Source organism: Hyaena hyaena, unplaced genomic scaffold (assembly GCF_003009895.1).
Source record: "Hyaena hyaena isolate Hyena2069 unplaced genomic scaffold, ASM300989v1 scaffold_497, whole genome shotgun sequence".
Lineage (NCBI taxonomy): Eukaryota > Metazoa > Chordata > Mammalia > Carnivora > Hyaenidae > Hyaena > Hyaena hyaena.
This window is the reverse complement of record NW_024081130.1, coordinates 1,064,455-1,077,081: the sequence shown is the minus strand read 5'-3', so window position 1 is coordinate 1,077,081 and position 12,627 is coordinate 1,064,455. Positions and strand designations below refer to the sequence as shown.

Below are 12,627 nucleotides of genomic sequence, written 5' to 3'. Positions count from 1 at the left end.
TGCCTATGAAAATGAAATGGTAGAGGATGTAGAGGTGGTGAGTAATAACTTTGTTTATGTAATGATTTTTTGTTTCCTTTAAACTATTGTTTTAAGACTGAAGCTAGATATTTTATATCTTAAAATATCAATTTTGATTTTCCTATTTGGAATGAGTGACGAGTGATGGTGCATGAGTAACCAGAGTGCTGTAGGGAAAGATGGAACTCCTCGGAAAGTCTTTCGACCATTGGACCTTGAAATGGAGGATCAGCCTGTTAATCACTGGCAGACCATGCATCTTCTGCTGTTTCATATAATATGCAAGTGACTTGCAATTCTGTCTTTCCTTTCCTCATCAGTCTTTGTCCCTTCCTCCACCAATTCCTGACTTACCGTAACACCAGATTTTATCTAAGAAAGTGCTTTGCTGTTGGCAATTAAATAGAACTTTCTGTTTGGGTAGAGGCAGGGCTGGTGGTTTCTACTCTCTCACTATAGCTATGTATCTTCTTTTATATTTATACCATCTTTCATGGACGGACCATTTTTTAAAATACCTTTTTTCAGTCATTTAGCTCATGAGAGAGATACTTCACCACCTGAGTGATGATGGTAATGATATTGCAGACATAATAGTTTCTGTCACTGCTTTTTTGGTGTGTGTAATGTTTATTTTTGAGAGAGAGCTTGAGCACATGTTGGGGAGGGGCAAAGAGAGAGGGAGACATAGAATCCAAAGCAGGCTTCAGGCTTCAAACTGTCAGCACAGAGCCCGATGCAGGTTCTTGAACAGGGAGTTGAACCCGTGAACCATGAGATCATGACCTGAGCCGAAGTCGGACATTTAACTGAGTAAGCCACCCAACTATCCCTATCACTGCTTCTTAACTACAGCTGGAATGTAAATGAAGTTTACATGAAGGCTCATGAAGAGATGTGCCCCCATGAGAACCACATTCTTTTTCTCTGAGCTAGTAGCAAAAGGACTTGACTTTGCTTGGCCCTATGCTTCTACTTTCTCTGTTACCAATAGAAAGCAATGAGTGGCAGGAGTGGGAGGGAGTGAAGAAGCAGTATTAGCATTACGCCTAGATAACTCCGTAAGTGTGGGGAACATCTCTGCTGTGATTGTCTTTAACACCTGTCTACACTCGCTAATCACCATTTTACCTTAGAGTGGAACTCAAATGCCAAACCTTCCCTTGACAACTCTCTAATTTGAAATTAACAGCAGTTATGTTTTAATTGTATTTTTACATTAGTTTCTATTTAATGTAGGCAGAGCTATATACCTATTTATGGCTTTAATAGGTTTTGTTTCTCATTAACTTATTCAAGTAAAAAGCCATTTATCTCAAGGGAAATATTAAGGAAATAACAGTTCAGGATACTGTCAAAATCACAACAGTAGTATCTTTATTAGAACAAAAAATTCAGTTAGTCCTTACTTAATGAGCATCCCACATGCAATAAAATGTGGGATTTGACATTGCAGCAAAAAGCTACAGTGGAAAGAGCAGTGGCCCCTAAGCTTATTGCGCAAGTTGCAGTTTTCCCGTTTATTAGCAGTATTACTTTGGCAAGTCAGTGCTTTCCATGCCTCAGTTTCCTTGTCTATAAATATAATGGGTGATAATAGCAGTAACCCTGCCTGTCACCTGTTGTCAAGTACAAGAGAGAAAACCAGAAGCTGTATTTTAAAAAGATATTTAAAGATGTTAATTGCTGGGGGAAATGTTACTTGTGATTATGTCGATTTATAGGATCCTACCTCACAAACTCAGAAGGCCCATGTAGGAATGTATCTACCTCTTACATGTTTTAGGACCAGATGGACATCATCGCAGTCTGGTTTTTATTCTTTACAAATATGCCAGAGAAGCAGATTTTGAGTATTTTATCCAGGTTCAAAGTGAACCTGTTTTGCACTGAAATAACCCGGTGAAAGAAATAACCCGGTGAGGGAGCCTACACGGATCAATGATCACAGAAGTTTTCTGTATGGAGTTGACATGTAAGCTGAAATCCAAATGGTGAACAAGAGACAACCATACAGAAAATAAAGGAAGGAGCATTTCTGTGAAGGAAACAGCATTTGCAAAGAGAAAGGGGTTGCAGTTTCCCAGGAGCCAGAAGATGGCTGGAGCCTAGTGGACAAAAAGGAGAGTGGAAAGAGATGAGAACCGGGAGGTACTCAAGGGCCAGATCATCTAGGGCCTTGTGGGTCACAGTGAGGGCCTTGGGTTTTATTCAGAATGTTTTGGGATGCCACTGAGGAGATTTTAAAAGACGGTCTTCCATATTTTAAGTGTGAATGGCCAATCTGGCCAGAGGATCCAGTTTGGGAGAAATCATAGAAGTCCAGGCAAGGGCTAATGGTCTATTACCTGGAATGTAGCAGCTTCACGAAGCCTACCTGACCTTCCCCAGCTCTGCCTTGGTCCTTAAAGCCCCCTCCTGCCCCAACACCTTGGGTGACTCTCGTTATGCATCAGCACTGTTTTTGTATCATTCTTAACAGCCCCCCCACCACCCAAGTTCTTGACTCAGAACTGTATCTTATTCAGTCTTTGAATTACCCACAAAACTTACTTCTGTGCCTCCCGTATTAACACATGTTCCATAAATATTTGTGAAATGGGTTCATACACCACAGTGGCCTCAGCAGTCACAGTGCCTAAGAATCACCTGAGGAGATTTAAAACGGGGGTGCCAGGCCACACCTCCAGAGATTATGATTCTCGTGGTTTGGTGTATTTGTTGTAAAACCTCTGAGATGATTCTGGAGTTTAGAGCCAGGGAACTAGGCTGATTATGGGTGGTGTTACCTGGGAGTATCATGCTCAACCTACCCCCCCCCCTTTCTTTTTCAATGTTTTATTTATTTTTTGAGACACAGAGAGGAAGACACAGAATCCGAAGCAGGCTCCAGGCTCTGAGCTCTCAGCACAGAGCCCCATGCAGGACTCGAACTCAGGAACCCTGAGATCATGACCTGAGCTGAAGTCGGACACTTAATCGACTGAGCTACCCGGCCGCCCCTCACCCTACCTCTTTAAATGCCTATATGTTTGCCTTTTCCCCATGAATGTTGAAGGCATAATAGAAGTGCCCCAGTGATCTGCCCTTTAAAGCCCTTCACAGTAAAGAATGAAGAGTTTATTGTATTGGGGTAGTTGGACACGCAGCACTCCAGTATTACTGACCCAGGGTGTGCTGTCAATCAGTTGTCCTTTGGAAGGAAAAGATAGATGACTTTTTTTTCACTCAACTTCCAGAATTTGACCAGCATATTTTCTTATCAGCTATGGACCCCGAAAACGCCAAAGCACTGAAGGGGTTAAAACATGGCTCCATCAAACACAGAGGCTCAGAAAGTCTGGCAATGGTGTGTTTGTGCAGTTGTTTTGATTTCTGAAGGGGAAAGTCTTTATTTAACTCTATATAATGTGTATATAATAATATAATTTTAAGGCACCTGCTTCAAAATAGAAACTGGGATTTTGGAGATAATAACAATAAACAAAAATTAAACCAAACCGGGCTCAGTGCCCAGGAAAACTACCAAGATTCCAAGAACTGGGCAAAGAATAAGCTAATCGGGAGAACAAGGCAGCAGTGGTTGGAGTTGTCACTGCCTCCGTGAAAAAATGATCGCTGTGCAGCACGATCTCCTTTAGCCGTTCTATGGGGCATTTGTCATGTGGGTGGGGTTCCTGCCCTTCTCGTTTCAGTGACAGACTTCCAGTGGAACTTGCTTTTTCTAAGATGTCAGTCCCAAACATGCCAGTAATTACAGGGACCCTGCATTGTGTTTGAGTTTTTACAGTGCTGTAAACCACTTGGAAATAAGTGGACCAGAAGTAAAAACAGGAGTTCATAACAACTGTAAAGGTAGAAGGGAAACCCTCATGTTTCCCAGGATGCCTAAATGTCGTGTGATTTACATAAACAGAGGAGGAAATCCTCTTTGTGTGTTTAGGGGTGTGTGTCTAATACAGGAACCCATGTTTTCCTGTTATTGAAAAGTATTCTTTAATCTTTTAAGCACATTTTAGGACCTGCGTGTATTCCAGGTGTCTTGTTTCCTCTAACATGAAGACAGAAGAGCAGGGCATGGCTGTCAGAGAAACCTATTAGGTCTCATAGGAGACACACAAAATAAATGGATAGACAGAGCCCTGGGCAGACTGACACTGTTGCTTGAATTTAGTTCGGGGGCTGGTTATTCCTAAGAGGACTTAACAGACTTACACACGGAGCTGTCAGCCAGACAGACTGTGTGTGAGCAGAAGACTATAAAATTTCCTCTGACCGCGGTGTTAAGGGCATGATGACTTTTTAACCACGAAAGTAAACGTAATTGGTATGAAACGTTCAGAAGCTTTTAGCCAAATATAACTGAAATAATGGGTAATAAACCTAAGCATTATCTGAAATTATTTTTTAAATGTTTGCTAAATTCTGGTTTGGAGCAAAGGGAAAAGATTGTACTGAGTTCATAAAAAACAGGTTGTTAGCCCTGGAACCATGCGGTTCTTGCCAGACCTAAAGGCAGGATGCCCACGTTTCATTCCCCGCTTGGTCTCTGGGTTCCTGCTTTACTGACCCCAGATATTGCAACTGCACAGACCTCTGTGTGCACGATGGAGGGTCTTCTTACCAGCAGTCGTGACCGGAGCGGGTGCTTGCTGGCCTTCATCCTCAAGGATTCTTTTTGCCATCTGACGAGCATCTGCAGAGTCATATGGAAATAAGGGATCTGCAGGGCCGTTCGCAACAAAGAATGTGCCGCTGCCGCACGGCTGTCTTAGGATTGCATTCGTTACAAGTAGTGCTTTCCCGTTTTCCTAGTGCCCTTAATAGCAGCATTCCTGTTAAATTTTACAAGTCGTACAGCCAGGCCTCAGGAGGAGCTTATATGAAAGCCCTTTTATAACACTTAGTTATGTCCCCACCCTTGAGGCCCTAAGTCACGAAGTAATCAGATATAGAAATATCCAGAGTGACTCTCTCCTAGCAACCGGCGCTTGACCTCTGTCTGAGAGGTGACACTGTCCATCCTCAGCAGGGAAGGGTCAAAGGGAGACCTGACTAAGGCAGGGAGGAGGAACTCTCTTGTTCCTGCAGGTGCGGAGACCTCAGGAATATGGGGCAGGCGGGTACGTGAATGCCAAATACAGGCATAAGGAGACGCAAGCTAGATTCAAACTGGACAATATTTTAAAGCCGAATAACATTTTAAATATTCCCTCTCTTACCATGGAAGCCCGTTATATTTACTTTCAGATATGACTTTAGATATGTACATTGCATTTCCCTAGGGGAGCCAGTAACATCCACTTCCTTTAAAACCCAGCCTTTCCCAGTGACCTTTACCTGACACCTGTCAGCTGTATGCTGCTTTCCATGCAGTTGGTCATCATGCTCTGGCAGCCTCCATTAAAAGCGCCTGGCGTTACCTGATTGAGGCGCATTCAGTGTGAATGAATGAAGATAGAAATGAAGCAGCCCTTAAAATTATAATTACTTTGTAATTGCTTGAGAGTAGAGAGAACTTCTCTTTCTTTTGAGTTCATGCCTCATCAAAGGCATATGTATTCAACGGCTCCTGGGTAGCTGTCAGTTGAGTGTCTGACTTTTCATTTTGGCTCAGGTCATGAACCCAGGGCCGTGGCGTAGAGGCCCACATTGGGCTCTACCTGAGCATGAAGCCTGCCTGAGATTCTCTCTGCCCCTCTCTCTCCCCACACTCACTCTCTCTCTCTCTCTCTCTCTCTCTTAAAAAAAAAAAAAGGCACACGTATTCATATTCTGTGTGTGTGTGTGTGTGTGTGTGTGTGTGTGTGTGTGTACACACACATGTAGGTCTAAGATGGAAACGAACCAGCCTGCACACCCACTAACCTGAGTGGTCTTTTCTTGGCAGTGACAAACAAGAAACCTACACAGGCATCCATCACGAAGGTCAAACAGTTTGAAGGCTCCACGTCATTCGTGCGGAGGTCACAGTGGATGCTTGAACAGCTTCGCCAGGTTAATGGCATCGATCCTAATCGGGTGAGTGAATGTCTGGTGTTGAGCGAAGGTGTTCTCTTTACACGATGACTCTCTCACTGACCTTGGCAATGGTAGTGGCTGTCTCAGTCCTCTTTGACAAAGCTATTTCTCTAGTTCAGTTATGTGGCTAAGACTTTTTGATTTCTATGTCCTTCTTATGGGGAACTCTAAGTCTTTTCATCATGTTTGATGCAGAAATGTAAGGGGATGCACATTGAAGAAATACTGGCTCCTATAGTAGGTTTATGAGCCAAGTGCAAAGAGCAGAGTTCAGATATCGTGTCCATGGTTGCCAGTATGAAAAACCCATGTTCATCAAAGCTTCATTATCTCTTTATACCCCCACAGTATGAAAAACTCATGTTAATCAAGGCTTCATTTATCTCTTTATACCACCATTGATGAGACTTATTAGTCAAACAGACAAATAAATAGATGGCACCTTACAAATTATGTATTAGGCTTCTCGCAGATTTAATAGGAGAAATGTTTTAAGATAGAGTTTTTATTTATTTAAGTACTTTCCCTTCTGTTCACATGCACTCACTGTATATATAATGAAAAATAAAATGTAAATTGTAACTATATGCTAAAATAATAAGGGAGAATCTTTTCCTTACCAAAGGTGAGGGGCAGGATTCATTGCTAAGTACGTGAAGGAATCCTTTTCCAGGTCATTGGGAAGGCAGTATCTAGTCTAAATTGTGCCAGGTCAATGTGGAGTAAGCTGTTGGGGCTTCTGCGAGACTAGCCTCCTAGGGACATCTATAAATACGCCAAGATGTGGGGCTTGCTTGATAAACAGAGAAAAGTGAACTTTCTTTCCATTCACCTGGGTGCTAATAAAGATGAGCCCTGTGATTCAGACCAAAGTTTGAAAGGTATGTCAGCCTTTATGAGTCTTGTCAGGGGTAAGCTGGAAACAGTAGTTTTTGCAGGTTGAGATCAGTACCAATTTCCCTGTCTGTTCCAGGATTCCGCAGAATTTGATCTGTTGTTTGAAAATGCATTTGACCAGTGGGTAGCCAGCACAGCTTCAGAAAAATGCACCTTCTTCCAGATTCTCCACCACACCTGCCAGAGGTACCTCACGGACAGGAAGCCAGAGTTTATTAACTGCCAGTCCAAAATCATGGGAGGTGAGTGGGCATTTGTATGGCTTTGGTCACCCTGTTTCCTTAGACTCGCTTTCACATAAAAAGGTAGGTGTCAGCAGCATAATTAAAGACAAAAAAAGAATCAGGATACTCAGAGCTAGACAGCATGAGAACCATTCTAGAGAGTTCATCGTATGCTAAATCTAGACAAAGTGGTATGTTTTCACTCTTAACCAAAAGCTGGTCTTTTTGGAAGAATTAGCCACTTCACTAAGATTATTTCTACTATGAGAACAAACCTGTCCCTTCATTAGGAAAACCTTTCAGTTTTGGGTTCTTAACTACCATTTCCATAAATTCATTGCAGAGCACTGTTTTCTAGGCTGCTTTTTCCTATTATTTCTCAAGATATTTTACAAAGACGGACATACAGATTCTTACAGAGGTAATACCTTTCTTTCGCATAGCAGTTAGTCTTAGGTTTATTCCTCGAATGGCCTGCAGAGTGGAGTTAGGCAGAGAGCTGGAAGCCAGCCTTAAGGGGTGAGTACCCGTGTTGGCAACTTAATGAGAAACATTTAGAGGGTGCTTAACACATTTCTTTTAGGTGGCGTTGCTTTTTAGGGAACTGAAACTGGGCTAAAAATATTTTCAAAAAGCCTTGCCAGTCACTCTGGGAGCTGAGGAAGAACGTTTATATCGTTGCTCTCTTCAGTGACCTATTCTCCCGGTTTTGAAGAAAAAAAATTTTTTGTGCCCCAACTTTATCTTAATCAAATGTCAAATGAAGGTCACATTATAGACATTACAATTTCTCCTCGGCCTGTACATATCTTTCCTATGAACACGGCGCAGAACCCATCATTCTGCCCAGGCACCTGCTGGGTACACACTGTCGCTTTGCCCTTAGCCTGCTAGATGTCGTGGGAGAGGATCTCAAACAGTAAGTTGCTGACATCGTGAGAACCTCGCAGGGCCTTCCTTAGGCGCTGATGCAGTATTTTATTATAGCTTCTCCATTTAGTCCTCAAAAACTATCAGAGGTGATGAGTCGTGCCTGTCTTCTTCAAAGCGACCCCATCCTGTGTACAGAAGTAAAAACTGTGAGATGTAGATGTTGTAAGAGAACGTGTGATGCTGACCTCTTACTGTTTAGAAAATAGGATGAGATGCCGCTTGCTCTCATGTCTGGGCCACCAATACTCCTCACGTGGATCCCACTCGCAAAGCCCAGCTTTAACTGACGTGGCAGGTGAGAATGCCCCGAGTTCATGGCCACAGATGACTGAGTTTTTCAGTGACTGGAGAATTGACCGGGGAGTCCCAGCTTTCCCTCATTCTTTATTGAGTAGGGTTTTCTCTGCTCTCCGAGAATCAGATTGGTTTCTTGATGTCAAGTTCCTACTAGGAAGCATTTTTCCATCAGTAGCCGTATGGTCTGTAGATGCATGGATGGCACTTAAGCAGAGTCTCCTCTGAAAATAATGTTGACATTATGGGTTTGACATTTCTGTTGCCCTTGGAGATAGACTCCCCTCACGCATTCCATTTCTGCTTGTTCCGTCCTGAGAGCAGATTGGCCAGAAGCAGAAACAGCACCATGGGAACTGCCACATTTCCTCAGAAGGGAAATGTGAGGCCAAAGCAGGAGGGCCATAGCCGCACTCCCTCCACTGTCCTTGCAAGAGAAATGAGGCTCATCCTTCCTGCTAAGGTTGAGAGGAGCTCTTCTCACTAGGCAGTCCCTCATCTCTTTTGCCTCTGAGGCTCTCATTTCTTCTCTCCAAACCATTCCTTTCATGCATGCATGCATTCCTTCATTCATTCATCCACTCCTGGTGCATCATCCAGTAATACAAGTAAGCTCTAAGTACCTATTATGTGCTGGTCACCATGCTCCATCCTAGATACAGAAAATCATTTGGTTCCTTAATAGACCCCAGCTTCACCCCCCCATATTCCAGACAGGCAGGTCCCTAACAGCCTTTCTGTATGCCCTTCATTACCTTCTTGAATGTCCTCAGACCCTCTGACACAGTCCCACTCAGCCGCTTCTTTCAGTCACTGGCCCAGCGCTTCAGAGGTCTTCTGGTGCCCTGTGAGCCCCAAAGGATGCAGGGTTGAGACAGGAATCCATATACCCAATGTTAAATTGCTGTGTGTTGGATAAAGCTGCAGATTGATTCCCTGTAGTTAGAAGAAGACAAAGTGGATGAGACCAAGTGCCAGAACTGGCTCTGCCTTTTGAGACCGCAGGTGTGAGTCTCGTCTTCCTTAGACCTCACTTTTCGCTGCTGTGATATGCGGAGGTTGGATTAGATATCTACAGTCCACTTCGGGTTTAATATTCTGAGAATCAGTAATGCTTAAGTTACAGCTTTATTGTGTAGATTAATCACTTCTTAATTACAAGTCAAATAAAAGACTTGGCACAGTTAAATAAATATCGACTGGTCCTAGATGCCTAAGGAAGGCAAAAGACTTTGCATTAAGCACATAGTATTTTTTTGGCAGCACATAGGTCCTTCATGAGTGCACCTTGTCTTATTTAAACAGTTGCTTATCCTTGGTAACAGTTGTACCAACACACCCTGGTTAATTAGCATACCAATTAGTCTTCCTTTCTGCCACTTACCACAAATCAGACTTAAAAAGTGCGTAGTTCTTGGGTCACAACATTCTGATCCCTTTAATTTTGGGAATACCTATCCTATCTTCAACAGATGAGATCTGTTACAAATTTCACAGTATCTTTTGGTCTGTCCTCACCATATGGACTACACATCCTAGTAACAGTTGTTATCTGAACTGTGAAATGTCATAGGTTTTGTGAGTTTAAGAACTACTATCAGCCTTGGTATGCTGCCCTGCACCAGATTCTTGACATATGTTATCTCATTCAGCCTTTGCAGTAGCCTTCAGAAATCTAATTTATCATCTCTGCCTTCCAGAGAAGGAAATAGGATCAGAGAGATCATCCAGTAGCTTGCCAAGGGTGATAATAGCTAGTAAACGGCAGAGGTAAGATTCAAACACAGGCCCTCTCTTCTCTAAATGCATCTTCCTCAGGGCCACTGAGTGCCATACTACAGGGAACACAGTGACATTGTCTTTTATATGAATGGTGCCCCTGAAGTTATGCAGGAATTTGGGGAAAATATTTAGCCAGCACATCCTTGGGTTTTAACAAAGGGAACTGAGGGGAGAGGGCCAGAGATTATAGATACTTTTAACTTTATTCGTCTTATTGTTGGTATGTAATTAAGATGATAAGTCTTAAGCTTTCCCCCAGCCCCCAACCCTCTTGGTCTTAAGAATGATGGAGTTATCAGGGTCTTCAAATCACCTTGCTCTTTGGTTGTTTTGTTTTTGTTTTTGTGCATCTGATATTATCCATGTTTCAACATATTAAAGAGATGAACTATTTTGGTGGCCTGGGAAGATGCTGGAGCCCTGGCCACTCCCTGGACCTCTCAGGTACTCTGCAACCCTATCATTAAGAAAACTAAGGCCCAGTGATTTTGAATCGCATTACCAAGATCCCAGTACTGGAAGCGAGTCCACCTGACTCCCACTGAACCACCCTGTCTTTAAGACCAGTTCTGACAGGATCACATTGTAAATATCTACAATTTCATGCAGCTCTTCTCTTGTGCTTCTCGATACCCCACATGACCATGTTTTTCTCTTTCTCTCGGGGAAAATCAGCTACAAAGAGATGGATTCTTTGACATGCTTGAAAATCTGTCCTGCAAACGTGACATTCCATCTCCAGAGGACACACTGGGAAGCTTTGATCTTCTGATGCTGGTTACAGAACCCAGGAGACACGTGTACAGTCTCTAGGGCTGAGGGAAGGTCCTCATAAGCGGAAAGAGGGCAGGACGCTGTAAGCAGCTGTGAAGAGGGGAAGTGTTGGTTTCTTCTCTTGCCTCTGTCAGTATCTTGGCAGCCATCTTCTCTTCCCTGGACAATAGGAAGACCCAGAAGCTGGAACCGAGTCCACCAGGCTTGGTCACTCCCAACATCCACTCTTCATCTCATTTAATTCATTAAAGATCAGTCACCTTTCAGAAATACAAAGCCATTCATTTAGTTGCTGAGCCCCTAAGCTACCAAGCAACCTAGATTTAACCAGACTGAAGGCAGAGGCATGAAGGCAGTCTTTCTCCCAAAATATGACATGGCATCATGAACGACAGGGGCCTTGAAAGTGAACCTCAGGTTCATTTCTGAGATGGTGGGGGTTTTATTTCTCTGTTTATTGTAAGCAGAGATGATACACTGTTAAATATGCAGTAATGCATCTGCACTTCAAAGATGCCTCCAAGGTGTTAATCATATGTGTAGAACTTTAGATTCCAGAAGGGAGACTTGCTTTGAACTAATTCATTTCAAAGAAACATGGTCTGCCCCCAAATAGTAGTATCAGTGTAGACAATAGGCATGTCATATTAAGTCAAGGTCCCAAAGGGAACTTTGTTGTATTCCTTTCTTTATTTTTCTTCATAAATGTGAGCAAAACCCACATGGCTCTCCATTGCTCTTTTATTTACACCGACATTTTGTAATGATTACTGTCAGCCTATTCTTATGCCTAATGCTCTGGACTGTGGAAATCTTTAGTGGTATTGACAACTTCTGTGTTAGAACCACAACGTTGATTCTTTGCAAACCTGTTCTCTTCTTCAATGAGTGTTATAAATTACTTGCTGGAAAAAAATGATTTATTCTTCAAGGCAACCTTCTATACAAACGGAAGTGTGTCCTAGCATTTTCTTGAACTCAGCCCGAACACCCTTGGCTAACTCATCCAGGTACCTCTTCCTCTTTCACCTGTTTCATACAGATCCTCCTGCAAAGCCTTCTCTGTTGTTTGCAGCCAAGCTGTGCACATGTCCTCACTGATTTCGCGAGCGTTCACTCAGCATCGTCTATCTGTCAGGCACCGAGCTAGCTGGAGAGACCCACAACGAAGTAGATACCTTTGCTGACTTTGCTTATGGTTCTGGGGAGACAAAGGTGTAAATAAGTAATAAACAATTCAGTCACACCAAGGTGATTGCTAAGCTGCCTTTTAAAGGATGGTTAGCAGTTGCCAGACAGACAGGGGCAGGGCGAAATGAGCTCTCTCTTATTGCAACAGCTAATCCAGAGAGTTTCATTCCAATGTTGGCTATATTCAGTTTCTGGAATGTGTCAGATTGTTTTTCCACAAAGCAGCCTATTTTGAAATGTTGTATATTTTCATCATCACCAAAGGATATTTCTTAAGTGTTGCCTTTCCATACACAGCCTTTGAAATGATGGTATCGAGCCCAGACTTCTGAGCTCTATTAGAATTCCAGGGACACAGATATCTCTGATGTATCCTTCATAGCAGCCTGGCCCTCATTTCCCCTTCTGATTGGTGTGCTAGAGGAAAAACCTAATGGCTTTATGCAGGATTCCCCTGGCATGGAATAGAATCTCAGGGTCTGAAGTGCGA

At 42.9% G+C, this 12,627-nt stretch overlaps 1 protein-coding gene across 2 annotated transcripts in view; it reads left to right on the top strand.

Moving 5' to 3' along the window:
- Positions 1 to 12,627, top strand: part of STXBP6 (syntaxin binding protein 6) — a 243,924-nt gene that overhangs the window by 187,522 nt on the left and 43,775 nt on the right. For both annotated transcript variants that reach the window (XM_039254676.1, XM_039254675.1), the window contains exons 3-4: positions 5,912 to 6,042; positions 7,016 to 7,181. In XM_039254676.1, coding sequence (XP_039110607.1) covers positions 5,912 to 6,042; positions 7,016 to 7,181 — 297 coding nt within the window. The remainder of the gene's footprint in view (positions 1 to 5,911; positions 6,043 to 7,015; positions 7,182 to 12,627) is intronic.